Raw genomic sequence first — 25,813 nt, 5'->3', positions numbered from 1 at the left:
TTAGCATTTTAAATGCTGACTGCAACATTTGCAAAACTTTTACAAAAGGTACTTAAAACGTCCGACACACGGACTTTTTGTAGTTCTAAATCGAGCGTTAGGCCTAGTTCGGATGAAATTACACTATTAAAATGATCACTGAATGATTTGTTTTTCTGAATCTTTACTATTTTGTTGTTCGCTAGAATACCATTTTGCGATTTCACACTTAAAGGAGTACGCCACCCCCAAGTGAAATTGAATCAGTCCCTGCAGTCCCTAGAGTTGGATGAGTGAGCCAAAGCGTTTTGTAGCCGACCCAGCCATTGTCCTGATCTGGAAACGTCCCGGTTAGCTTTAGCTTAGCGTAGTCGCTGTAATCCGGCGTGTCCAGATAGCATTGTCGTTGCAAAAGTGAATCAAATAACTCAAGATTTTTTATAATTATTTCTCATGACCTGTACATTCACATCGAGTACACATCAATGCAAATTAACACGAAGGGATTTACTAGACCGATTTATATCTGGAACTATTTTCGGCCACAGCACAGGCAAAGCACCGCTGCAGGCGCAAAGACGCCACGCAGCACCACAACTTCCGTCAATACACCAGTGTTACCAGGGAAAACAGGGTTTTCAGGTGCCGCGTGGTGTCTTTGCGCCTGCAGCGGTGCTTTGCCTGTGCTGTGGCCGAAAATAGTTCCAGATATAAATTGGTCTAGTAAATCCCTTCGTGTTAATTTGCACTGATATGTGTACTCGATGTGAATGTACAGGTCATGAGAAATAATTATAAAAAATCTTGAGTTATTTGATTCACTTTTGCAACGACAATGCTATCTGGACACGCCGGATTACAGCGACTACGCTAAGCTAAAGCTAAGCGGGACGTTTCCAGATCAGGACAATGGCTGGGTCGGCTACAAAACGCTTTGGCTCACTCATCCAACTCTAGGGACTGCAGGGACTGACTCAATTTCACTTGGGGGTGGCGTACTCCTTTAAGCAAATGTTTGAAAACTCCGTGTGAATTCCTTCATGGTGGCTGCCATTTTTTTGTGCCGCACGGCGCATGCGCAGAGCTGATTCAGTTCAGAGTGCGCGCGCACTCGGCGGAGGCAGTAGTGTGTCGGAGGGAACAGAAGCAGAGATGACGCTTATTTTGTCTCCGGTAAACCAGTCTTCTCTCGTTCAATTACGTGCTGGCATCAAAAGACACCGTTGGTTGTAAATGAAACCAAACTGAGTCGCTGGAGTGTATTTTCATACACAAATGGAGAAATGTTGGCTGAGTGTGTAATTGTGTAGCCCCACTGCAGACCGTTGTCGTTGTTAATTCATAGCATGCTCAGCTGCGTGAATGTGTCATGCACCGAAAATAAGAGATTTACAAGCCAGGAACGCCTCATGATGCAATACGCAAGAAAAGAAAGAAGATTTACTGCCATTTTACTTTGTATTTGAGTAAAGTGAATAAATAAATGGTCTGTGGAAAATACACTTAATCCTGGGAACTGCGTGCACAGGAGTTTATTTTGTGTTTACTCCCCCCGGCTGGCTACTTATTTGTCATGGCTGGCTAGTATGAGCCTTAGTGGAAAGCCCTGGGAATGCGTAAATGTCAAGTTCGATTTTAGATTTACGAACCCTAAAAAAATGTCGAAAAACCGGCGTTAAAAAAAATTCAACCGCACAAATGGCACTCACCCGGCCAGTGGACCGGAAACAGAACATTTTTTAATAATGGCCTTCTTAATTACAGGAACTAGTAACTGATTGGACTTTTTAATAAAAAGACACCCTTTCTTGTGTTTCACAGATGTTCCTTTCAGGCACACCATGCACATACAGTGGTGCTTGAAAGTTTGTGAACCCTTTAGAATTTTCTATATTCCTGCATAAATATGAACTAAAACATCATCAGATTTTCACACAAGTCCTAAAAGTAGATAAAGAGAACCCAGTTAAACAAATGAGACAAAAATATTATACTTGGTCATTTATTTATTGAGGGGCGGCACGGTGGTGTAGTGGTTAGCGCTGTCGCCTCGCAGCAAGAAGGTCCGGGTTCGAGCCCCGTGGCCGGCGAGGGCCTTTCTGTGCAGAGTTTGCATGTTCTCCCCGTGTCCGCGTGGGTTTCCTCCGGGTGCTCCGGTTTCCCCCACAGTCCAAAGACATGCAGGTTAGGTTAACTGGTGACTCTAAATTGACCGTAGGTGTGAATGTGAGTGTGAATGGTTGTCTGTGTCTATGTGTCAGCCCTGTGATGACCTGGCGACTTGTCCAGGGTGTACCCCGCCTTTCGCCCGTAGTCAGCTGGGATAGGCTCCAGCTTGCCTGCGACCCTGTAGAAGGATAAAGCGGCTAGAGATGATGAGATGAGATTTATTTATTGAGGAAAATGATCCAATATTACATATCTCTGAGTGGCAAAAGTATGTGAACCTTTGCTTTCAGTATCTGGTGTGATCCCCTTGTGCAGCAATAACTGCAACTAAACATTTCTGGTAACTGTTGATCAGTCCTGCACACCGGCTTGGAGGAATTTTAGCCCGTTCCTCCGTACAGAACAGCTTCAACTCTGGGATGTTGGTGGGTTTCCTCACATGAACTGCTCGCTTCAGGTCCTTCCACAACATTTCCATTGGATTAAGGTCAGGACTTTGACTTGGCCATTCCAACACATTAACTTTATTCTTCTTTAACCATTCTTTGGTAGAATTACTTGTGTGCTTAGGGTTGTTGTCTTGTTGCATGACCCACCTTCTTTTGAGATTCAGTTCATGGACAGATGTCCTGACATTTTCCTTTAGAATTTGTTTGTATAGTTCAGAATTCATTGTTCCATCAATGATGGCAAGCTGTCCTGGCCCAGATGCAGCAAAACAGACCCAAACCATGATACTACCACCACCATGTTTCACAGATGGGATAAGGTTCTTATGCTGGAATGCAATGTTTTCCTTTCTCCAAACATAACACTTCTCATTTAAACCAAATAGTTCTATTTTGGTCTCATCCATCCACAAAACATTTTTCCAATAGCCTTCTGGCTTGTCCACGTGATCTTTACCAAACCGCAGACAAGCAGCAATTTTCTTTTTGGAGAGCAGTGGCTTTCTCCTTGCAGCCCTGCCATGCACACCATTGTTGTTCAGTGTTCTCCTGATGGTGGACTCATCAACATTAACATTAGCCAATGTGAGAGAGGCCTTCAGTTGCTTAGAAGTTACACTGGGGTCCTTTGTGACCTCGCCGGCTATTACACGCCTTGCTCTTGGAGTGATCTTTGTTGGCCGACCACTCCTGGGGAGGGTAACAATAGTCTTGAATTTCCTATATTTGTACACAATCTGTCTGACTGTGGATTGGTGGAGTCCAAACTCTTTAGAGATGGTTTTGTAACCTTCTCCAGCTTGATGAGCATCAACAATGCTTTTTCTGAGGTCCTCAGAAATCTCCTTTGTTCGTGCCATGATACACTTCCACAAACGTGTTGTGAAGATCAGACTTTGATAGATCCCTGTTCTTTAAATAAAACAGGGTGCCCACTCACACCTGATTGTCATCCCATTGATTGTAAACACCTGACTCTAATTTCACCTTCAAATGAACTGCTAATCCTTGAGGTTCACATACTTTTGCCACTCATAGATATGTAACATTGAATCATTTTCCTGAATAAATAAATGACCGAGTATAATATTTTTGTCTCATTTGTTTAACTGGGTTCTCTTTGTCTATTTTTAGGACTTGTGTGAAAATCTGATGATGTCTTAGGTCATATTTATGCAGAAATATAGAAAATCCTAAAGGGTTCACAAACTTTCAAGCACCACTGTACACGTTTGCACCAACAGTGCATAAAGTCTGACGGAATTGTGTTTGTGCAAGCCGATGTGCTTATTGACCAATCACTAATCACCACTGCTCCCGTCAATCACTAATCCCCGTTGCTCCCATCACTGATCACCATTGCTCCCAATGACCGATCACTCTTCATAACTGCGTCTGTCAATCACTAACCACCACTGCCCCAACAATCAATGATCATCATTGCTCCCATCACTGATCACCATTGTTCCCAACGACCAAATCACTGATCATAATTGCTCCCATCAATCACTAATCACCACCGATTCCATAAATCACTGATCACAATAGATCATATCAAATCGCCAATAATCATTGCTCTCACGTCTGTGAAGATTCTCAGGTGGGGTTTACATTAGACCGTATCAGCGGATCATCAGATTAACGTTTTTAAAACGATTAGTGTGCACGCAGCAACACCAATACACGATTTCCGTGCACATAGCAACGCCAATACACGGATACGCTCGGCTCCACAGGCATCCTGCGCTCCAAATCACTCCGCCCTGAACAGCGAGTGCCCTCTGGAGGGGGCGCACTCCGGCCCTGCGCGGCTCACAGAGCACGCGAGTGAAGTGCACAAGCAGTGATTCGGGACTGAGCCGCTGTGTGTGTGATCCCAGCGCATATCACTTACTACTTGCAAGTGGAAGGATGGCAAGCCTAAAGACAATCATAACTACACAATGGGCAGTATTTGCATCAGTATTTGCAGTATTTTCATACTTTTATACTCTTTAATGAAAGGTGATACAAGGCAGAAGTCCGCGCCGTTTTTCAGCAGTCGCGTCACATGACCAACGCCAGCAAATCAGGAAGGTGGATGTCACAGTGACGTTGTCCAATGACGACGCCAGCTAGAGCTCAGCACAGCGTATCCGCGTATCCTCAATGTTTACACAGCACCGGACCAGACACGATCTGGATTGAATACGTGGACCCTGGCGGATTCCCGTTTCCCGGCGTTTCCAGGCATTTTAATATAAACGGACAGTGCATCCGTGAAGAAAACGAGACAGATACGGTCTAATATAAACTTGGCCTCAGTCATCCAGGTCATAGTAAACTGTGGGTGGTAAAAAGAGAAACTGGACTTGCTTGAAGACGTTTCACCCCTCATCCGAAAAGCTTCTTCAGTTCTGTCTGACTAATAGGGAGTATCAGGTATTTATCCTCTCATGGATGAAAAGCAATCCTAAGGTGTCGTTGAGTCATCCTGTTGGCGTGGGTCACTGGGGGCTGCGTGTGAACGGCCTCGAGAGTCATTGGGGTGATCAATGGTTCCTGGTTCTCTCTGTCCTCCTGTGAGTCACTGAAAACAGCTGGGTTTTGGTGTACATTCAATTGTCTGGGAACTACCGGGTGTCCACGAATTTATGATACCGACTAAAATGTTTCTAACTTTTTTGTCTTTTAACATTTTGACTTTCTGTTTCAGATTTAAGGAGCTGAGAAGATAAGAAACCCAGCCACCCATCAAGAATGCCATTCACCAAAGAACAGACAATTTTCTGCGTGGTTAAAAAAAACTGAGAAAAACTCCTTCAAATATGCAATCGCTCAGTTTCGCCAAAAATATGATCATAAATACCCCACAAAAATCCAGATCTATCGCTGGGTAAAGAAGTTTGAGACTGCAGGGACAATAAATGATATGAGGGAGAAGTCTCGTAGCAGAGTTGGCAGAAAACTCACTGTAAGATCTCCAGAAAACATTGCTAGAGTACAGGAGTCAGTGGGACGTAGTCCCAAGAAATCTCTCCGTAAAAGGGCCCAGGAACTCCGCCTAAAAAAATCATCAGTACAGAAGATTCTGATCAAAGACCTCCATCTTTACCCTTATAGGATACAAATCAAACAAAAGCTGACTCCTGCTGATAAAGAAAAGAGAGTTGTCATGTGCCAATGGTTCTCTGAGAAAATAGAAGAGGAGCCGGACTTCCTGGACGACCTCTGGACCTCGGACGAGGCCCATTTCACCCTGGAAGGCCATGTGAACAGTAAGACCAATGTGTTCTGGGGCTCAGAGCCTCCCAATGAAGTACTCCAAAGACCTCTTCACTCTAAGAAGTGTATGGCATGGGTAGCCTTATCAAAACATGGCATAATTGGCCCATTCTTTTTCGAGGATGCACAGGAGAATGCTGTCACGATAACCAAGGAACGCTACCTGGAGGTCCTCCACAAGTTTTGGGAAGAATTAGGTGTCAGAAATAGGAGAAGAGGTGCAAACAGGGTGAAGAGGAATATACAGTGGTTCCAGCAGGATGAGGCCACCCCTCATACAGCCACTGTCACTCTGGACTGGCTGGACAGCAAGTTCCCTGGTCGTCTCATCAGCCGTAGGCGTAATCCAGAATGGGCGCCTCATTCCCCTGATCTGAACCCCCCAGATTTTTACTTGTGGGGATATCTGAAGGACAGGGTATACAAGGACAACCCCAGGACCATTCCAGATCTCAAGGAAGCAATCACCAGAGAAACCCAAGCTATATCAAAAGGAGGAGTGCTGCAGGGTCATGAATCATTTTGCTTGGAGAATCCAAGTGTGCCTCCAGCAGAATGGATCCCATCTGGAGCATACTATCTAAATGACGATTACTTTGTAGCCAGTAGAGCTAGAGACTTGTAGTTTTCAGTATTAGATTTCTTAACTTCTCTAGTTTCCAGAAACGTATGGTTTATATATGTTGTGTACATAAAAAAGTTCTACTCACTTTATCCGGTATCATAAATTCGTGGACACCTTGTATGACAAGGACTGCATTGTAGGTGGCTGATAAATGATGTCTTAGACCCCCACCTCTGTTCGGTGATGGCCGTTCCAGGTTGACAAAAATGGCTTCTTTAACTCCTCGCTCATACCAACGATCCTGTCTGGCTAAAATGCGTACATTGCAATCCTGAAATGAGTGTCCTTTGTTGTTAAGATGAAGATAGACAGAGTCCTGGTCTGAGGAACTGGCTCTCCTGTGTTGAGCCATGCACCTGTGAAGCCGAAGCGGTTGTTTTGTTTCCCCAATATATGAGTCCGTGCATTCCTCACTGCACTGAATTGCATACACTACGTTGTCCTGTTTATGTCTGTCCTTAGGGTGGACCAGTTTCTGCTTCAGAGTGTTACTGGGTCTGAAATGTACCGGAATGTTGTGTTTGTAGAAGATCCTCCTGAGTTTCTCAGATAGACCAGAAATGTAGGGAATGACAATGTTCTTGCGTTTCTTCCTGTTATCCTCCTTGCCCGTTATGTTCCTTTTTCTGCTCTTCAAAAAAGCCCAGTTGGGATACCCGCAGTTCTGAAGTGCTTTCTTGATGTGATTCTGCTCCTTCTCTTTTCCCTCTACCGTTGTAGGTGCTGTTCTGAGCCCTGTGTTGCAAGGTCCTAATGACCCCCAATTTGTGTTCCAGTGAGTGGTGAGAGTCGAAGAGTAGGTACTGGTCTGTGGGGGGGGGGGGTTCCGGTAGACCTCGATGCTAAGGCTTCTGTCTTGTCTAATGTGTACATCACAATCCAAGAAGGCTGGATTATTCCCGCTGACGTCCTCCTGAGTGAAATTGATGTTGATATCCACTGTACTGATGTGCTTAGAGAAGGCTTCCACCTCATGGGTTCTGATTTTAACCCAGGTGTCATCTACATATCTGAACCAGTGGCTGGCAGCAACTCCTGAAAAAGTGGTCAAAGCTTTATGTTCCACTTCCTCCATGTATAGATTGGCCACAATAGGGGACACCGGTGAGCCCATGGAGCATCCATGCTTCTGTCTGTAGAAACTTTCATTAAACTGGAAATAAGTGGTGGTCAGGCAGAGTGCAAATCTGATCCGTGGTGAGGTTCGTTCTATCCAGTAAGGTGCTGTTTTGAAGGAGTCATTTTCTAACAGATTCGAATGCTTCTGTGGAAGCTTGTGGTGGGAAACACCTGGTCGAATCCAAGCAGTCGAATCTGTTAGAAAACGACTCCTTCAAGACAGCACCTTACTGGATAGAATGAACCTCACCATGGACCAGGTTGTTCTCATCAGGTACTAATCACCAATATTGGTTAAACACTAATCACCACTACTCCCAAATGGACAATTGCAGACTGTGTTACTAACTAATCACAAATGCACTTATTGATTACTAATCACAGGTAGCTCCATCAATCACTAATCACGATTGCTTCCAGCGACCAATCACTTTCGATTTCGCTAATCATAGTTAATCATATCAAGTACTAATCACAATTGTTTTGATCAGTTACTACTCACTATTGCTTTTGTCAATCACTAATTGCCAGTGCACCAATGACCGATCACTGATCGCAACAGCTCCCATCAATCACTAATCACCATTGATAACCAACCACCACTGCTCTCACCGATCACTAATCACCACTGATCCCAGTAGCCAATCACTGATCACCAGTGTTTCCGATGACTAAGCACTACATCAGTGATCTTTGTTTTAAACTTCATCTCATTACCTCTAGCCGCTTCATCCTGTTCTACAGGGTCGCAGGCAAGCTGGAGCCTATCCCAGCTGACTACGGGCGAAAGGCGGGGTACACCCTGGACAAGTCGCCAGGTCATCACAGGGCTGACACATAGACACAACCATTCACACTCACATTCACACCTACGCTCAATTTAGAGTCACCAGTTAACCTAACCTGCATGTCTTTGGACTGTGGGGGAAACCGGAGCACCCGGAGGAAACCCACGCGGACATGGGGAGAACATGCAAACTCCACACAGAAAGGCCCTCGTCGGCCACGGGGCTCGAACCCGGACCTTCTTGCTGTGAGGCGACAGCGCTAACCACTACGCCACCGTGCCGCCCCCTGTTTTAAACTTCTCTGCTGTAATTAGAAGTAATACAAATGAGTTTCGGTGGGACCGCAGTATAATTCGACCAGTACTCTAAACTATGAATGAATGTGTTTGTCAATGGTGCCGAGTGCTGTACTGGGGTCCCATTCAAGCTGAATTCTCCCACCTTGAGACCAGTGATCCTGGGACAGGCTCCAGATCCACCCTGACCAGGATAAAGCACTTACTGAAGATGACTGAATGAAGTCTTTCTAAAATCCATTTTCCTTCATGGAAACTATATCACTACATCATACAAATTATAGTATTTTCTCTCATATCATCTCAAGCCGCTTTATCCTGTTCTACAGGGTCGCAGGCGAGCTGGAGCCTATCCCAGCTGACTACGGACGAAAGGCGGGGAACACCCTGGACAAGTCACCAGGTCATCACAGGGCTGACACATAGACACAGACAACCATTCACACTCACGGTCAATTTACGCTACGTTCACACTGCAAGGCTTAAGGCTCAATTCCGATTTTTTTGTGAAATCCGATTTTTTTGTGAGGTCGTTCACATTAACAAATATATGCGACTTGTATGTGATCCTCAGTATGAACGAAAAGCGACCTAAAAGTGTTCCGCATGCGCATTGCAGGATACGACGACATCACACGCAGTGAGCATGGCCAGTGTTTACGGAAGTAAAACCGCCCGGTTGCGGTATGACCCATCCAATCTAGCTTGAATAGCTGCATCCCCCCAAATGGAAATCAGCTCCCTAACCTCTGCGTCCTTCCATTGAGAAGATTCAGAACCTTCACAGCCCGAAGCGTCCCTCGCATTGATGTCATATGCGCCATGTTGTTGTAACTTTTTTTGAGAGACCCGCCGCCTACTTCAGCGCAGAATAGTGATGTTTGTGGCTTGTTGATGACGTGTAAGTCGGATGAATGCGACCTGGCGGTTCAGACTTTAGTGGCATATGAAAAGAGCGGATAGGAATCGGAATTAGGACCACATATCCAAACGGCCTGGGTCGGATTTGAAAAAATCGGATCTGTGTTGTTCATATTGTCAATAAAAGATCGGATACAGGTCACATATGGGCGAAAAGATCGGATTTGAGTCACTTCAGCCTGCAGTGTGAACGTAGCCTTAGAGTCACCAGTTAACCTAACCTGCATGTCTTTGGACTGTGGGGGAAACCAGAGCACCCGGAGGAAACCCACGCGGACACGGGGAGAACATGCAGACTCCGCACAGAAAGGCTGTCGCCGGCCGCTGGGCTCGAACCCGGTACTTCTTGCTGTGAGGCGATAGCGCTAACCACTACACCACCGTGCTGCCCCCAAGAAATTATAGTCTGTTAATTTCCTTATTCTGACGTCATAACAGCCCCACTTTTTGTAATATGCAAATGACCATGACGCCTGAATGAATATGTAAATTAGCTCGTGACTTCATGAGTGTGTATTAGCCCTGAAAAGAGCTGTAAGATGGACGTGTGTGTGTCCCTACAGCCTCAGACCGGATCTATCGCGAACACCACAGCGGAGTGCTCAGTGTTTCACTCCTGCGCTTCATCCTGACGTACCGGATGATGGAACGGCTGACTGAGACTCGTCTCCGGCCCCGGGGGCTGCAGGAGGCGCTTCAAACTGCGGCGTGCTGTCACCAAAGTGCAGGTTTCTGCTGCCGGGAATGTCCGGAGGCGTGGTGACCCAGTGCTGCATGTCAGTGCTGGATGAACTGTTAAACGACCTTCCCGAATAGCCTCCGCCGTATGACGGCTCCTCCCTGCCCCTGTAACCCAACCCGTCGAAGCTGTCTGGCCGTCGGGAAGTCATGTTTATGTGGGAACGGTGTAAAGTGTGACCGGAAATAAAGAAAAAAGTTTAACAAATCTGCAAACGACACATTTCGAAAGTGCAAGTCGTCTGCCGCTCTTCCCCAGATAACAACAGAGCTTCTCTGTCAAAACAACTGGAGCTCAGGATTTAGCTAGCTAGCTAGCTGAACTGCAACCTTTGACTCCTGCGTCACTTCCGGTTCCGCTCTGGCTTTCTGGGATATGTCATCCTAGTGTTGCCAGATCGGTTTTTATCAAAAGTCTTTGGCACCTGGTTCCTTCCCTTCCCATATCATATTATATCATATCATATCATACAGACTTTCTTATAGATTTCTATTTTATGACTTCTACATTGTCAATTCAGTACAAAAACATTTTAGAGCTCCAGTCAGCCTATCCCAGCTGACTACGGGCGAAAGGCGGGGTACACCCTGGACAAGTCGCCAGGTCATCACAGGGCTGACACATAGACACAGACAACCATTCACACTCACATTCACACCTACGCTCAATTTAGCGCCACCAGTTAACCTAACCTGCATGTCGTTGGACTGTGAGCACCCGGAGGAAACCCACGCGGACAGCATGCAAACTCTGCACAAAAAGGCCCTCGCCGGCCACGTTGCTCGAACCCGGACCTTCTTGCTGTGTGAGGCGACAGCGCTAACCACTACGCCGCCCTGCATGTTACATTATGATTAAAAAAGAAAACATAATGAAGGCTACTGGGTTTTAGTGAAAAATTAAGAAGTCAAAGTGTCCAGAAGAACTGGGGCTGGTTCTGTAAGATGCTCAGTAAAACCTACAGCTCATTTCACTCATTCTGATGTGATGAACACAGCCAACAAGATCATTGGTACCCCTCCCCTCAGCCCTCCTTTATGGACATCTAGCACTCCCGTCTCACCTCCCACCCTTCACACTCACTCTTCAGCCTCCTGCCCTCAGGGAAAAGAGCCTCCGGGCCCACTCCACAAGACTGCTGAACAGCTTCATCTACCAGGCTGTCAGGTTGCTGAACTCTGTCCACTACCTACCCCCTAGCCCTGGTCTGTAACACATTCATTTACACAAGAAACTATATCTCATCCATTTGCACATCACACTACAATCATTTGCATTACTGTTGTCCATCCATCCATTATCTGTAGCCGCTTATCCTCTCCAACAGGGTCACGGGCAAGCTGGAGCCTATCCCAGCTGACTACGGGCGAAAGGCGGGGTACACCCTGGACAAGTCGCCAGGTCATCACAGGGCTGACACATAGACACAGACAACCATTCACACCTACAGTCAATTTAGAGCCACCAATTAGCCTAACCTGCATGCCTTTGGAGGAAACCCACGCGGATATGGGGAGAACATGCAAACTCCACACAGAAAGGCCCTTGTCGGCCGCTGGGCTCGAACCCAGGACCTTCTTGCTGTGAGGCGACAGTGCTAACCACTACACCACCGTGCCGCTGCATTACTGTTGTATCTGCTGCTATTGATCACTTGCACTACTGTTCATATACACCTTATAAACTACTCTTCTAAGCACCTTCTCCGTTACAGTTATTGTACTGTATTTGCACTACTGCTATTTTGTACATTGTTTGATTTGAGTGTATTTTACTCATATCTCTCTCTCTCTCTCTCTCTCTCTCTATATATATATATATATATATATATATATATATATATATATATTTTTTTTTTTTTTTTTTTTCCTTTAATATAAATATTTTTATCTGATTTTACAAGTAAGGTGAGAGAGAAATGGCATTTCGATTCTCCTATATGTCCTGGATATATAGTGAATTGACAATAAAAATCTTTGAATCTTGAATTTTCTTATAAAACTGCACTCTTATAAAACTACTTGAGACTACTTTTTTTTTTTAGCGCAAAGGGTCGTCTCACACCAAATATTGACTTTGTTTCATTTATTAAAGCTTACTGCTGACTGTTTATAGCAGTTTTTTTAAATGTTGAAACATTTCATTTCATTATTTTTAAGCCATTTTTGGTCTCCAGCATTTCTTTACACGTGCCTGAGACTTTTGCACAGTACTGTACATCTCCATTATACCATACTACAGTCCACATGTTCAGCAAATAATAATAATACAGGAAAAATTCTGTTTCATTTTTACATAAATAAATCATCAAAATCTGATTATATGTTAATGTATACACCACAGCATAGAAACAACCCACTAACCAGTTGGTATACCACAGCAACCACCTAAAAACGCGAAAGAAATCATCAGGAATACTATAGAAATCAAAGATCTGAGAATATATCAAAATAGAGCAACATAATTTATCTCTAAGAGAGCAAAAGTGGAACACTTCTGGTCTCATTAGTGGGTGTCATCTTATGTCAGAAATGAACCTCTTGATTGACTTGAATGGACTTGAACTGAGTTGCTCTGGTCTGCATAAAGAGGGATCAGTTCCTCCTTCCCCTTCCAAAAGTTGAATACGGAAGTGATTGTATGTTTGGGGCTCTTGTTCCACCTCAGTCCTATCTGATAGAAGTCACTAGGAAGAGCTGGGATACCATAACAACAGCATCGTGACCAGTTAACAACAAGCTAGCAACCATATGAAATACTACAGTAACCACCTGGGATAACATAGAAATAACTTAGTAATACACTAGCAAACAGATGAAATCCTCAGGAAATCCTGTTCTGGGTTTGAACTTGCTGGTCACCCAGGGTCTTTCTGTGTGGAGTTTGCATGTTCTCTGCATGCCTGTGTGGGTTTCCTCCGGGTGTTCTGGTTTCCTCCAACAGTCCAAAGACATGCAGATTAGTTCAAATGGATACTCTAAATTGTCCATAGATGTAAGTGTGAAGGGCTGTCTTTCTGTCTGTCAGTGTTAGCTTCAAGATAGACTGGTGATTTATCCAGGGTGTATTCTGTCTCTCGTCCAATGTCAACTGGTTTGGCTCTAGCTCACCCGCTACCCACAATGGACAACCGGAATAGAAAAGGAATGAATGAAACTGTTGGAAGATGGCTATGGTATTAGAAAAATAACTTTTGGGTGTGCTGTTATAGGAAAATAACTTCAGAGTGACAGAGTTATTCTTTCTTCATTGCAAAAATATGACAAAACCCATTCCATCCATCCATTATCTGTCGCCGTTTATCCTGTTCTACAGGGTCATGGGCAAGCTGGAGCCTATCCCAGCTGACTATGGGCAAGAGGCAGGGTACACCCTGGACAAGTCGCCAGGTTGGGACAAACAACCATTCGCACCTACGGTCAATTCAGAGCCACCAGTTAACCTAACCACATGTCTTTGGACTGTGGAGGAAACCAGAGCACCCAGAGGAAACCCATGCAGACACGGGGAGAACATGCAAACTCCACGCAGAAAGGCCCTCGTCGACCACTGGGCTCGAACCCAGGACCTTCTTGCTGTGAGGCGATAGTGCTAACCACTACACCACCCACAAAACCCATTCAAATGCACATATCATACACCACAGACAGTTTAGGGATAATTTATGGATGTAAACCTGGCAACCCGTCCTCATATTGTGGCAGAAATTAAACATAAAGCTTTTTTTTTAAATTGTAAATAATCTGACATCAACACTTCCTCTGTAATACACTTTACATTTAATATAATTTAACATAATTGACCGAAATACAAAAAAAAAAAAAAATTATAATCAGTTCCTGTATAAATAATATTATGCTGCTCAGGTAGCTCCGCCCTCTAATGGCAGTCAGACGCTAGTGCCTGTGTTGCCAGGTGCTCGGTTTTATATCATCATCCTTGGAAGTTCGCTCATTTTTTGCTTTTGTTTGTTTGTTAACGTCATGTGTATTAATGCATCTGTTAAATAATCACGTTAGTTATGACAATTGTGTGTCATAAAACCGCTGTTCTTGTTCTCATTTCAGTTACATCGTATTTCGGGTGTTTCATACAGACCTGGCAACCGTGAGAGCTTCAACCCTGCAACAACATTCATTCATTGATTAGTTGGAAAGGCTGCGGGTAAGCAAAAGCGTTTCACTGATTTTTATCAGGAGTAACATAAATGATGTAACTGACCTGAAAAAAACCGAGCGTTAAGTGTAAATGTGGTTTCATTATTTGTGTTGACGGGTTGCAGGTTGTTTAAAATGGTAAGGGAAAGAAGATTAGCATTCAAGATAGCTAGCTGACGCCTAACAGTAGTGTGCATACTGTGCTTTTTTGGGGATCATTTACAGAGATTGGCATCTTTTTATTAGTTTGCTATACAGTTGCACCAAATGCATACAAATTCCACTTTATTGCATGAACTGCAGACTGGAGCACATCTGTAGTATGCAGATGTTTCATCACCCCTCTAGCCTATCCATCAATGCATAGTGACCACCACTGGCCAGATGTTATCTGGGTGCTGGTCTTTTCTCAGCACAGCAGACATACATTGTGCTGATATGACTGGATCTGTATCAGATACAGCAGTAGGGATACTGAGATTTGAAACACTTCAATATTTATATAAGAAGAAGCCTTTATTTATCACATGTACTCAAGCACAGTGAAATTCCTCTTCTGGATTTAACCCAGTGAGCACACACACATACCCAGAGCAGTAGGCAGCTATGCTACAGCGCCCGGGGAGCAGTTGAGGGTTAGATCCGTTGCTCAAGGGCACTTCAGTTATGATACAGACGAAGGGGAAAATGCTGTTCATTCACTCACTCAACTCCCTTCACATTTTTCCTGCCAGGCCTGGGAATTGAACCAGTGACCCTTTGTATCCAAGGCTGCTTCTCTAACCTTCAGGCCATGGCTGCCTCCATGGCTTTATTTATTTATCTATCTCATCTCACTTTATCCTGTCCTACAGGGTCGCAGGCAAGCTGGAGCCTATCCCAGCTGACTACGGGCGAAAGGCGGGGTACACCCTGGGGTACACCCTGGACAAGTCGCCAGGTCATCACAGGGCTGACACATAGACACAGACAACCATTCACACTCACATTCACACCTACGGTCAATTTAGAGTCACCAGTTAACCTAACCTGCATGTCTTTGGACTGTGGGGGAAACCGGAGCACCCGGAGGAAACCCACGCGGACACGGGGAGAACATGCAAACTCCGCACAGAAAGGCCCTCGCCGGCCACGGGGCTCGAACCCGGACTTTCTTGCTGTGAGGCGACAGCGCTAACCACTACACCACCGTGCCGCCTTATTTATTTATACAAAATAAATAAATCACAAACCAAATCTATGTAGCTGGCAGAAGTGCAAAGTCAGAAAATGACACAGATGGAGAACCATGGGGTCTGGGGGTACCTATAGCGGTTCATGAGGCGTAGAGAGAAAATCAGATTTTCTAATTATGGTAGTCAGTAGGTGAATTGGTGTCTCTAAATTGCCTCGAGGCGTGAATATGAATGAGTGTATATACAGTACTGTACAAAAGTCTTAGAAATGCTGGAGAGCAAAAAAGGATTAAATATAATGAAATGAAATGTTTCAATATTAAAAAATACTATAAGCCATAATAAATCAATATGACAAAGTCAATATTTGGTGCGAGACGACCCTTTGCTTTTAAAAAAATAGTAGTCTGAGGTCCAGTGAGTGCAGTTTTATAAGGAAATGAGCTGTAGGTTTTACTGAGCGTCTTACAGAACCAGCCCCAGTTCTTCTGGACACTTTATCACACTTGCTTCTTAATTTTTCACCAAAACCCAGCAGCCTTCATTATGTTTTCTTTTTTAATCTAAAAAGTGGTCTCTTATGGAATACGCTGCTCAGATACAAACTTTTTTTTTCTGTAACATTTAATTTTGCGCTGGAAAATGAACGAACGTTTGGAACTCTAAAATGTTTTTGTACTGACTTGGTAATGTAGAACTCATAAAATAGAAATCTATAACAAAGTGGGTGCCTAAGACGTTTGCACAGTACTGTATGTGTATGTGAGCACACGGCACTCTGTGATAATCCAGAACATATTCCTGCCTCATGCTTTGTACTCCCAGAATCTTACTAAACGTCTGTTTTTTAACAGCTTGCCATCTCAAGGGTGCCAGATGTAGTTGAAGGGCCTGTCCTGTGGTTCTGCCACAACACTCCTCTCATCCTCCTTGCACTGCATGGCTTCATCTGAACACATCTCTCCTCTCGATACCGTAGCCCTCATCCGGCAGCCCCTCATGCTTTGGACGAGGGCTGCTCACAGACTGCCTCATGACTGCCTGGATCGTTCTGCCAGTCAGCCTGTCGGCGTTCTCCATCACAGGGATATGGATAGTGTGAGTGTGTGTGATGTTCTCCGGAAACATAAACGCCTGTCGTATACAGCTTGTATGATTACGGATCAAAACGGGATCACGATGTGCCTTGACGTATACAGTTGAGTGTAAATGTGAGCACATACTTTAGGACTAAATGAAGAAGAGTTTAATCGTGTACGTGAATACAAATTGAAACAAATAATCGCGAAAAAGGCCAAACAACTTGAGTTCAAAAGTTTCACTTTTAACAATACATGATGGGACTAACTGAAGCAGCTTTACAGAAATCCTGATATAGATTAGATCTTTAATGAGCAAGTGTTATGAGAGGTGACAGTTGGAGCATCGTAATCTAATTTTTATGATTATACAGCAGCATTTTTTTTACTCAGGGTGTAAACCACAGGCTTCCTGAAAATATCATTTTGATTATTAATGCAGTAATTTGACATTTAATGACACCACAGAAGCTGATACAGTACGGCATATTTATTCATAAGGAAATGATTCAATATTTGACAATACCACTGAACCATACCTGATGTTTCCCAGGTATGCCATGGCAGTGATGAACCATCATGTGTGTCCAGTCGAAAACTGGTAAGTTAGCAATTTCCATAAGCCTTCAAATAGCATAGATCATCATTATTATATTTGTGGCAGCCTGGAAAAGCCCTTCAAATGGTACAAACATTGTTATAGATTTTTATTTTATGACTTCTACATTATCGAGTCAGTACAAAAACATTTTTATGTTCGTAAAGAAAGTAGCATATTACATAAGAGACTGCTTTTCAGATTAAAAAAGGAAACATAATGAAGGCTACTGGGTTTTGGGGCAAAATGAAGAAGCGAGTGTGACAGTCAAAGTGTCCAGAAGAACTGGGGCTGGTTCTGGAAGATGCTCAGTAAAACCTACAGATCATTTCCTTATCAAACTGCACTCATTGTACCCGAGACTACTTTTTTTTTTTAAATCAAAGGGTCGTCTCACACCAAATATTGACTTTGTTTCATTTATTACTGTTTACTGTTCTTCATGGTATTTTTTTACAGATAGAAAGATTTAATTTCATTATTTTTGAAGGCGTCTTTGTTCTACAGCATTTTTTTGCAAGACCATTACACAGTACTGTATGTGTGTGTGTGTGTATATATATATATATATATATATATATATATATATATATATATATATATATATATATACACACACACACACACACACAGTAGGGCAAAAAAGTATTTAGTCAGTCACCAATTGTGCAAGTTCTCCCACTTAAAAAGATGAGAGGCCTGTAATTTTCATCATAGGTACACTTCAACTATGAGAGACAGAATGAGAAAAAAAAACCCCAGAAAATCACATTGTCTGATTTTTAAAGAATTTATTTGCAAATTATGGTGGAAAATAAGTATTTGGTCAATAACAAAAGTTCATCTCAATACTTTGTTATATACCCTTTGTTGGCAATGACAGAAGTCAAACGTTTTCTGTAAGTCTTCACAAGGTTTTCACACACTGTTGCTGGTATTTTGGCCCATTCCTCCATGCAGATCTCCTCTAGAGCAGTGATGTTTTGGGGCTGTCGCTGGGCAACACGGACTTTCAACTCCCTCCAAAGATTTTCTATGGGGTTGACTGGCTAGGCCACTCCAGGACCTTGAAATGCTTCTTACGAAGCCACTCCTTCGTTGCCCGGGCGGTGTGTTTGAGATCATTGTCATGCTGAAAGACCCAGCCACGTTTCATCTTCAATGCCCTTGCTGATGGAAGGAGGTTTCACTCAAAATCTCACGATACATGGCCCCATTCATTCTTTCCTTTACACGGATCAGTCGTCCCAGTCCCTTTGCAGAAAAACAGCCCCAAAGCATGATGTTTCCACCCCCATGCTTCACAGTAGGTATGGTGTTCTTTGGGTGCAACTCAGCATTCTTTCTCCTCCAAACACGACAAGTTGAGTTTTTACCAAAAAGTTCTATTTTGGTTTCATCTGACCATATGACATTCTCCCAATCCTCTTCTGGATCATCCGAATGCTCTCTAGCAAACTTCAGACGGGCCTGGACATGTACTGGCTTAAGCAGGGGGACACGTCTGGCACTGCAGGATTTGAGACCCTGGCAGCGTAGTGTGTTACTGATGGTAGCCTTTGTTACTTTGGTCCCAGCTCTCTGCAGGTCATTCACTAGGTCCCCCCGTGTGGTTCTGGGATTTTTGCTCACCGTTCTTGTGATCATTTTGACCCCACGGGGTGAGATCTTGCGTGGAGCCCCAGATCGAGGGAGATTATCAGTGGTCTTGTATGTCTTCCATTTTCTAATAATTGCTCCCACAGTTGATTTCTCACACCAAGCTGCTAACCTATTGCAGATTCAGTCTTCCCAGCCTGGTGCAGGTCTACAATTTTGTTTCTGGTGTCCTTTGACAGCTCTTTGGTCTTGGCCATAGTGGAGTTTGGAGTGTGACTGTTTGAGGTTGTGGACAGGTGTCTTTTATACTGATAACAAGTTCAAACAGGTGCCATTAATACAGGTAACGAGTGGAGGACAGAGGAGCCTCTTATAGAAGAAGTTACAGGTCTGTGAGAGCCAGAAATCTTGCTTGTTTGTAGGTGACCAAATACTTATTTTACCGAGGAATTTACCAATTAATTCATTAAAAATCCTACAATGTGATTTCCTGGATTCTTTCCCCCCATTCTGTCTCTCATAGTTGAAGTGTACCTATGATGAAAATTACAGGCCTCTCTCATCTTTTTAAGTGGGAGAACTTGCACAATTGGTGGCTGACTAAATACTTTTTTGCCCCACTGTATATGAAAATGAAAGTGCTTTTCTAGCACTCTGAAGTTGTACCAAAATCTGACTTACCCAAAAGTGAAAATGGAGAAAATCCCTTATAAAGATTTTTTTTTTGCTCTGACTGCATCGCATGAGGGAACGTCATAGACATTTTAACAGCTCGTATCAAAACAAACACACTGAATTGCGTAAGCTTATGTCTTGTTCACTGTGGCACATCTATCCAACAGCTAGAGCAAAGCGTTACGTTTAGCATGTGAGGAAATCACACTTAGCTAGCAAGGATTTAGACATCTTCTAACCCAACATAATGACTCAAGGAAAGATACAAAAATGCATAGTTCCAGTCAAAAGTTTGGACACAGCTTCTAATTCTATGTTTTTTGAATAATTAAAGGTCACTTCATGTCCTAAAGTAATGATGGATGTCGTTTTTCTTTACTTAGTTGAGCGGTTCTTGATAAAATATGGATTACTACAGTTGTGGGTGGAATAGGGCCATTTTATTATTTGTATTTTTATTATTAGCTTCTCTGGCTGACAGGAGATGAGTTTATACCATCATGTGTTGTCTGTTGTCCGTCCAGTGTCGTCCACATTTCACAAAAATCGCTTCTTCTCTCTCAGTCCTTCACCAATTTTTATTCTTTTTGGCAGGAAGGTAGGTCTGCCTGGGGTGCATATAGCTTCTACCCAAATTTGCATAATTGCAATTAATAATGAAGATATGGAGTAAATAAGCCCTAGCGAGCAGTTTCCACACAAATCGCTTCTTCTCCCTCAAGTCTTCACCGATTTTGATTCTTTCTGGCATGAAGGTAGGGGTACCTACGGTGCATATAACTTATACCCACATTTGCTTAATTACAATTATTAATGAAGTTATGGACTAATTAAGCCTTAATAAACGGTTCAACAAAAATCGCTTCTTCTCAGTCAATTCCTCGCTCTTTTGGATTCTTTCTGGCAAATAGGTCGGTATTCCTAGGGTGTATATCGCTTCTATATATAGCTTGTATGTAGTGTATATAGCTTGCAACATTTATTGTGCAAGGTGGCCCATTTTAGATCGTTCCTTCTGGACTAGACAGGGCCGGAGTGAGCTATGCCGTCATTGACGGTCTTGATTACTATTTATTGATTGATCTCAAATGCATTAACTAGGCACGAAACTCGTCCACTAATTAACTTTTGATGAGGCACAGCTGTTAACTGAAAAGCATTCCAGGTGACTACCTCATGAAACTGGTTAAGATAATGCCAATAGTCTGCAAAGCGTCATCAAGATAAACGCTGGCTACTTTGAAGAATCTAAAATGTCAAACATTTTGGGGGGGGGGGGGGGTAAATGCTTTTGTTTACCACATAATTATATATATATATATATATATATATATATATATATATATATGTTCCAGATGTTATTTCATAGTTTTGATGTCTTCAGTATTGTTCTGCAATGTAGAAAATACAAAATACAGAAAACCTATGAATGAGTAGAGTCAGGGTGTACAAACTTTTGAGTAGTACTCTAAATAAAAACAGTTGCACAAACTTGAGGTGTCGGTATATGTTTTTGGCAAATGGCCAGTGTTGGTCAAAAAACCCCAACAAATTTTCCTCTTTATTGGCTGTTGGATAGTATTTATCCACAGTGACATGATGGGTTTTTCCAGGCCGCCGCACAGACGCAGTCTGTGGAACATCAGCTCCTGTTCTATCTCACCATCTAACACACTATTACATAATTCACAGGACATATAATGTGACTTGTAATGAGGAAACAGCCAAGAGGGGCTTCCCCAAGACCTGTTGTACTCTACAGGACATCCCTCTCATCAGGTTTCTTCTCTTCCTACAGCTGGATTCTTGTACTCAAATTTTCTACATGACGCATGATCAAATCTTCCATTTCTGATAGCGTCGTGTGTGATTTCCTTTTGCAGTAAATGCGGCTGCTACCCACCTGAGAGCTGTCTCTTCAGTCTCATAGGCAACGTCGGGGCCTTTATGGGTAAATAATCATCTCAGACTTGCTTGTGAGTGCTTTACTGTATATGTGTGAATTTGACAGGCTGGAAACACTGATAATGGACAACACTGTGGTTTTGCATTTGAATATAAACTTCAGATGACACTTTCGTGATGCTTTTCCACTTGAGTCAGACTTGACATCTGAAGCAAAGGGAAGTTGATATTTTTGGTTTGAATCAAAAAGCCACACTGACCCTAATTAATTAAATAAAAAAAAAAATCTTTGGCTGATAAACATATAGCACTTAAAACGTCCTTGAAATAAGGTGATGGAAAGAATTCACAAAAATCACCAAAGCACATAGAACATATAGCCATCCCAGTGCTAAGTAAATGATTACATAATTAGATAAATAACTAGCTTAAAGCATTATCTTTTTTATTTGTTGGTCCATATCTCCAGACCACGTGGCATTTCTGCAGCATATCTCTGTCAGCTTTGTCCTTTAGTTCACTTTGTGCCTCATGGATCACTTTAGCAGCTCACGTCGACAAAAATGCTGCACGTCATACCAAGCGGTCTTGATTGATTCATTTCAAGCAGTTGAGTCGATTCAGAGTCAAATCTGAATCAACTGCCTCACTGCAGTGGAAGCTGGAACCTCCTCACTTTCACCTCTCATACCCCTTTTCCACCAAATCAGGTGGAAACCAGGGCTGGTTCGGGGCCGGTGCTGGTTCACAACTTGTTCAACTTGCGAGCCAGCTGAGAACCAGTTTGCTTTTCCATAGCTCGCAGTGCTAAGTGGAGACACATCATTACGTCGCTGTATACGTCAGTTACGTCGCTACGTTTGCATAAACCTTGGCGCAAATATCGACGCAAAAACAACACGGAGGAAGCAGCAGCAGCAACAATAATAATGGATGACTTCACGTTTGTACAGCTGCTGCTTCTCGTCGCTTAAAAATGGCGATCTTTTGCGGTCTTGTTATTGTTGTTGGTCTTAACAACTCCGCCCCCCCCCCCCCCCCCCCCCCCCCCCCCGGACGTAAGCGGTTCTTTCCTCTGGCCCAGCAGAGAGTTGGTGCTAGCCTGGAACCGGTTTTTCTGGCCCCAGAGCCAGTTCTTTGTCAGTGGAAACAGAAAACCCGGTTCCAAACTAAGGACTGGCCCCGAACCAGCCCTGGAACTGCTTTGGTGGAAAAGGGGCATCAGAGAGTTTTAACACCAGTGAGTCTTTTTGCGGGGCAGCACGGTGGTGTAGTGGTTAGCGCTGTCGCCTCACAGCAAGAAGGTCCTGGGTTCGAGCCCCGTGGCCGGCGAGGGCCTTTCTGTGCGGAGTTTGCATGTTCTCCCCGTGTCCGCGTGGGTTTCCTCCGGGTGCTCCGGTTTCCTCCACAGTCCAAAGACATGCAGGTTAGGTTAACTGGTGACTCTAAATTGACCGTAGGTGTGAATGTGAGTGTGAATGGTTGTCTGTGTCTATGTGTCAGCCCTGTGATGACCTGGCGACTTGTCCAGGGTGTACCCCGCCTTTCGCCCGTAGTCAGCTGGGATAGGCTCCAGCTTGCCTGCGACCCTGTAGAAGGATAAAGCGGCTAGAGATAATGAGATGAGATGAGATGAGTCTTTTTGCCAAATCTGAATCAACGCAGTCTCACTCTATCACCGATGTCTGTACATCTTCAAATGTCGGAACAATTTGTTATCGTCAAACCTAAAGTTGACTAAGCTGAATAAACATGGTTATGACACAAGACATGGAAGCGAGTTTCATCTACCAGCTGTAAAAACGAATCAGGGAAAACAAAGAATATCGTATCAAGCCATCAAAGAATGGAACAATCTAAGGGCCCGGTCCTACAACACCGATAACTATACCTATAACTACAGCTATGATTATACCTCTGCCTGAATGTAGTTCCAGTCTGGAGCAGTCACACCACAACTATAACCCCGACTATAATATCGCTTGGTCCTGACACTTAGGGAAATAAATACATGCAACTTAGGAATAGTCATGGAAGTTTTTTCCAAGTAGTAGCACATTATTCCGGGTCGTAATGTACAGCTTGGACTTCAAAACAACCCATGTACATACTCCGGTGGTTGATATAATACAGATAGGTCACGTATTATGGAAATATAATTTAAAAAAAAACTCTACAAAATACAGAGCGGTTACGGATTTTAATACGGATGCTAATAATTTACGGATCGGTCACGGACGTTTCAGTATATTACAGACTGGTTACCGATTTCATACGGACGATGCATCACGGATAAAAAATTAAGAAGTCTAAAACAATTCAATGTTTGGACTGCCGAAGTTCATAATTAAAATATCTTACCTGCATTTATATGTTTAGTTTATTCATTTATTATTGATATTTCATTGAAAAGATCACATATCCGTGAATAAAAGATCCGTGCTTTGTATTATATTTTTTGCCCGGGGAAAATAGCACGTGCTCAGACAACGTCACATGTAAACAATTACCTGATTGGTCAGATGCTTTATCGGATCAGGTCCAGGCCTGGAAAAATGGCTCCAGAAGCAATCTCACCGATACGGATAAACCCAGGCCTGGGCTATAGGTATTGTTATCAGTCTGGTGTGAGCACCAACCACATAAACTGTAGGGGATTGATTTATTTATAGTTATAGGTATTGTGGGACCGGGCCTAAAGTGACGATATTAAGCAGTGTTCTAAGATTTCCCAGTTTAAATCGAAATTCTTTTAAAGTCCTTGAATGCATATAAGTCAAATTTTTATATTCTTACTCTGTTATAATGCTATTTTTTTTAATCAACTTGTTTCAATTAGTTTAAATACTTAGTTTTTTTTTTTTTGGCAGCACGGTGGTGTAGTGGTTAGCGCTGTCGCCTCACAGCAAGAAGGTCCGGGTTCGAGCCCCGTGGCCGACGAGGGCCTTTCTGTGCAGAGTTTGCATGTTCTCCCCGTGTCCGCGTGGGTTTCCTCCGGGTGCTCCGGTTTCCCCCACAGTCCAAAGACATGCAGGTTAGGTTAACTGGTGACTCTAAATTGACCGTAGGTGTGAATGTGAGTGTGAATGGTTGTCTGTGTCTATGTGTCAGCCCTGTGATGACCTGGCGACTTGTCCAGGGTGTACCCCGCCTTTCGCCCGTAGTCAGCTGGGATAGGCTCCAGCTTGCCTGCGACCCTGTAGAAGGATAAAGCGGCTAGAGATAATGAGAATGAGAATCTTGTAACATGCAATTAGTTTTTACAGGACCTTCTTGAAAATCACTTTGGTGAAGAGGCATCCTGTTAAAATATCATTTAAAAAAAAATAATCGAGGTAAATTGATCCAGTACTTTTGGTTTGTCTGCGATATGCTCTGGGCTCTTTTGCAACAAGCAAAAAAAAAAAAAAACCTTTGCACTTTTGTAGGGCTTTTTGAAAACACAATTATTCTTTTATTTGAAAGGAAAAGTTAAACAAAGTAAAAAAAAAAAAAGGACGTATAGAGTAGGGTGCATCAGTTGCCCCTTAAAAATGAAAAGTTCCTCCGATCATGATGCATTTTTGTTTTTATGTTCCTTTTGGTAAGAAAACACACTGGGTGAAATATTTTGACAAAATTCAAAAGTTTAATGGTTGCACCAGGAGCTCAAAGTTATGGAAAAAGCTGCTATTTTATGACTTTTATGACAAAATTTCCATCACTTTTCATGAAACATTATGGCACCTTATAGAGTATACCAAATATCTTAGATACACATTTTTAGTACATATTCTAAATATATTCTCAAGCACAGTTTGAGTTTTAGCTGTTCATTGAATCATTGTTCAACTACTTTTAAACAATACAAATGTATTATGAATCACATTAATGCTTCTCAATCCCTTGCAAAGGTTCTTAACATGATCTCTGGGCCACAAGAAATCAATAAATGGAGTCCAACATTGTGATCCAAACCTTACGCGAAAACATAAAATAAGCGTTTTTTTGGCAAAAAATGAACCTCATGGTGCCACCATTAGACTTTTGAATATGGTCAAAAAATTTTACAGGATGTCTTTATTGGTGAAAAGGAACACCCAAACAAAAACGCATCAGATTTTATGAAAGTGAGGGCAACTGATGCACCCTAATATAGAGATAACCAAATCACCTGAGCTTTAAGGTTCATTGGCAGTGAGAAAGTGAATCGACTCTGAATCATCTCGACTCGACTCCTGGAAGTGAATCAAACATGTCATGTATTTTGGTCCTGACTCTCAAACCAAATACCAAG

General features: G+C 43.1%; 2 protein-coding genes across 6 annotated transcripts in view; one reads left to right on the top strand and one right to left on the bottom strand.

The window, feature by feature from the left end:
* The window catches only part of slc25a46 (solute carrier family 25 member 46), a 62,375-nt gene extending 51,690 nt beyond the window's left edge, over nt 1-10,685 (bottom strand). The window contains exon 1 of one of the 2 annotated variants that reach the window (XM_060913161.1): nt 10,248-10,685. In XM_060913161.1, coding sequence (XP_060769144.1) covers nt 10,248-10,500 — 253 coding nt within the window. In that variant the 5' untranslated portion in view covers nt 10,501-10,685. Of the gene's footprint in view, nt 1-6,571; nt 7,695-10,247 lie in introns of those variants that run through there. The other variant, XM_060913160.1, reaches the window with a different exon arrangement.
* A 3,746-nt stretch (nt 10,686-14,431) lies between these two features.
* tmem150ab (transmembrane protein 150Ab) overlaps nt 14,432-25,813 on the top strand; it is a 29,029-nt gene continuing 17,647 nt past the window's right edge. For 2 of the 4 annotated variants that reach the window (XM_060913171.1, XM_060913168.1), the window contains exons 1-5: nt 14,432-14,513; nt 16,536-16,779; nt 17,314-17,361; nt 21,325-21,411; nt 21,516-21,583. In XM_060913171.1, coding sequence (XP_060769154.1) covers nt 16,715-16,779; nt 17,314-17,361; nt 21,325-21,411; nt 21,516-21,583 — 268 coding nt within the window. In that variant the 5' untranslated portion in view covers nt 14,432-14,513; nt 16,536-16,714. Of the gene's footprint in view, nt 14,514-16,535; nt 16,780-16,823; nt 16,893-17,313; nt 17,362-21,324; nt 21,412-21,515; nt 21,584-25,813 lie in introns of those variants that run through there. The other 2 variants (XM_060913169.1, XM_060913170.1) reach the window with 2 other exon arrangements.

Source organism: Neoarius graeffei, chromosome 28 (genome assembly GCF_027579695.1).
Source record: "Neoarius graeffei isolate fNeoGra1 chromosome 28, fNeoGra1.pri, whole genome shotgun sequence".
Classification (NCBI taxonomy): domain Eukaryota; kingdom Metazoa; phylum Chordata; class Actinopteri; order Siluriformes; family Ariidae; genus Neoarius; species Neoarius graeffei.
Note: the sequence above shows the minus strand (reverse complement) of the source record. Positions and strands in the feature narration are given on the sequence as shown.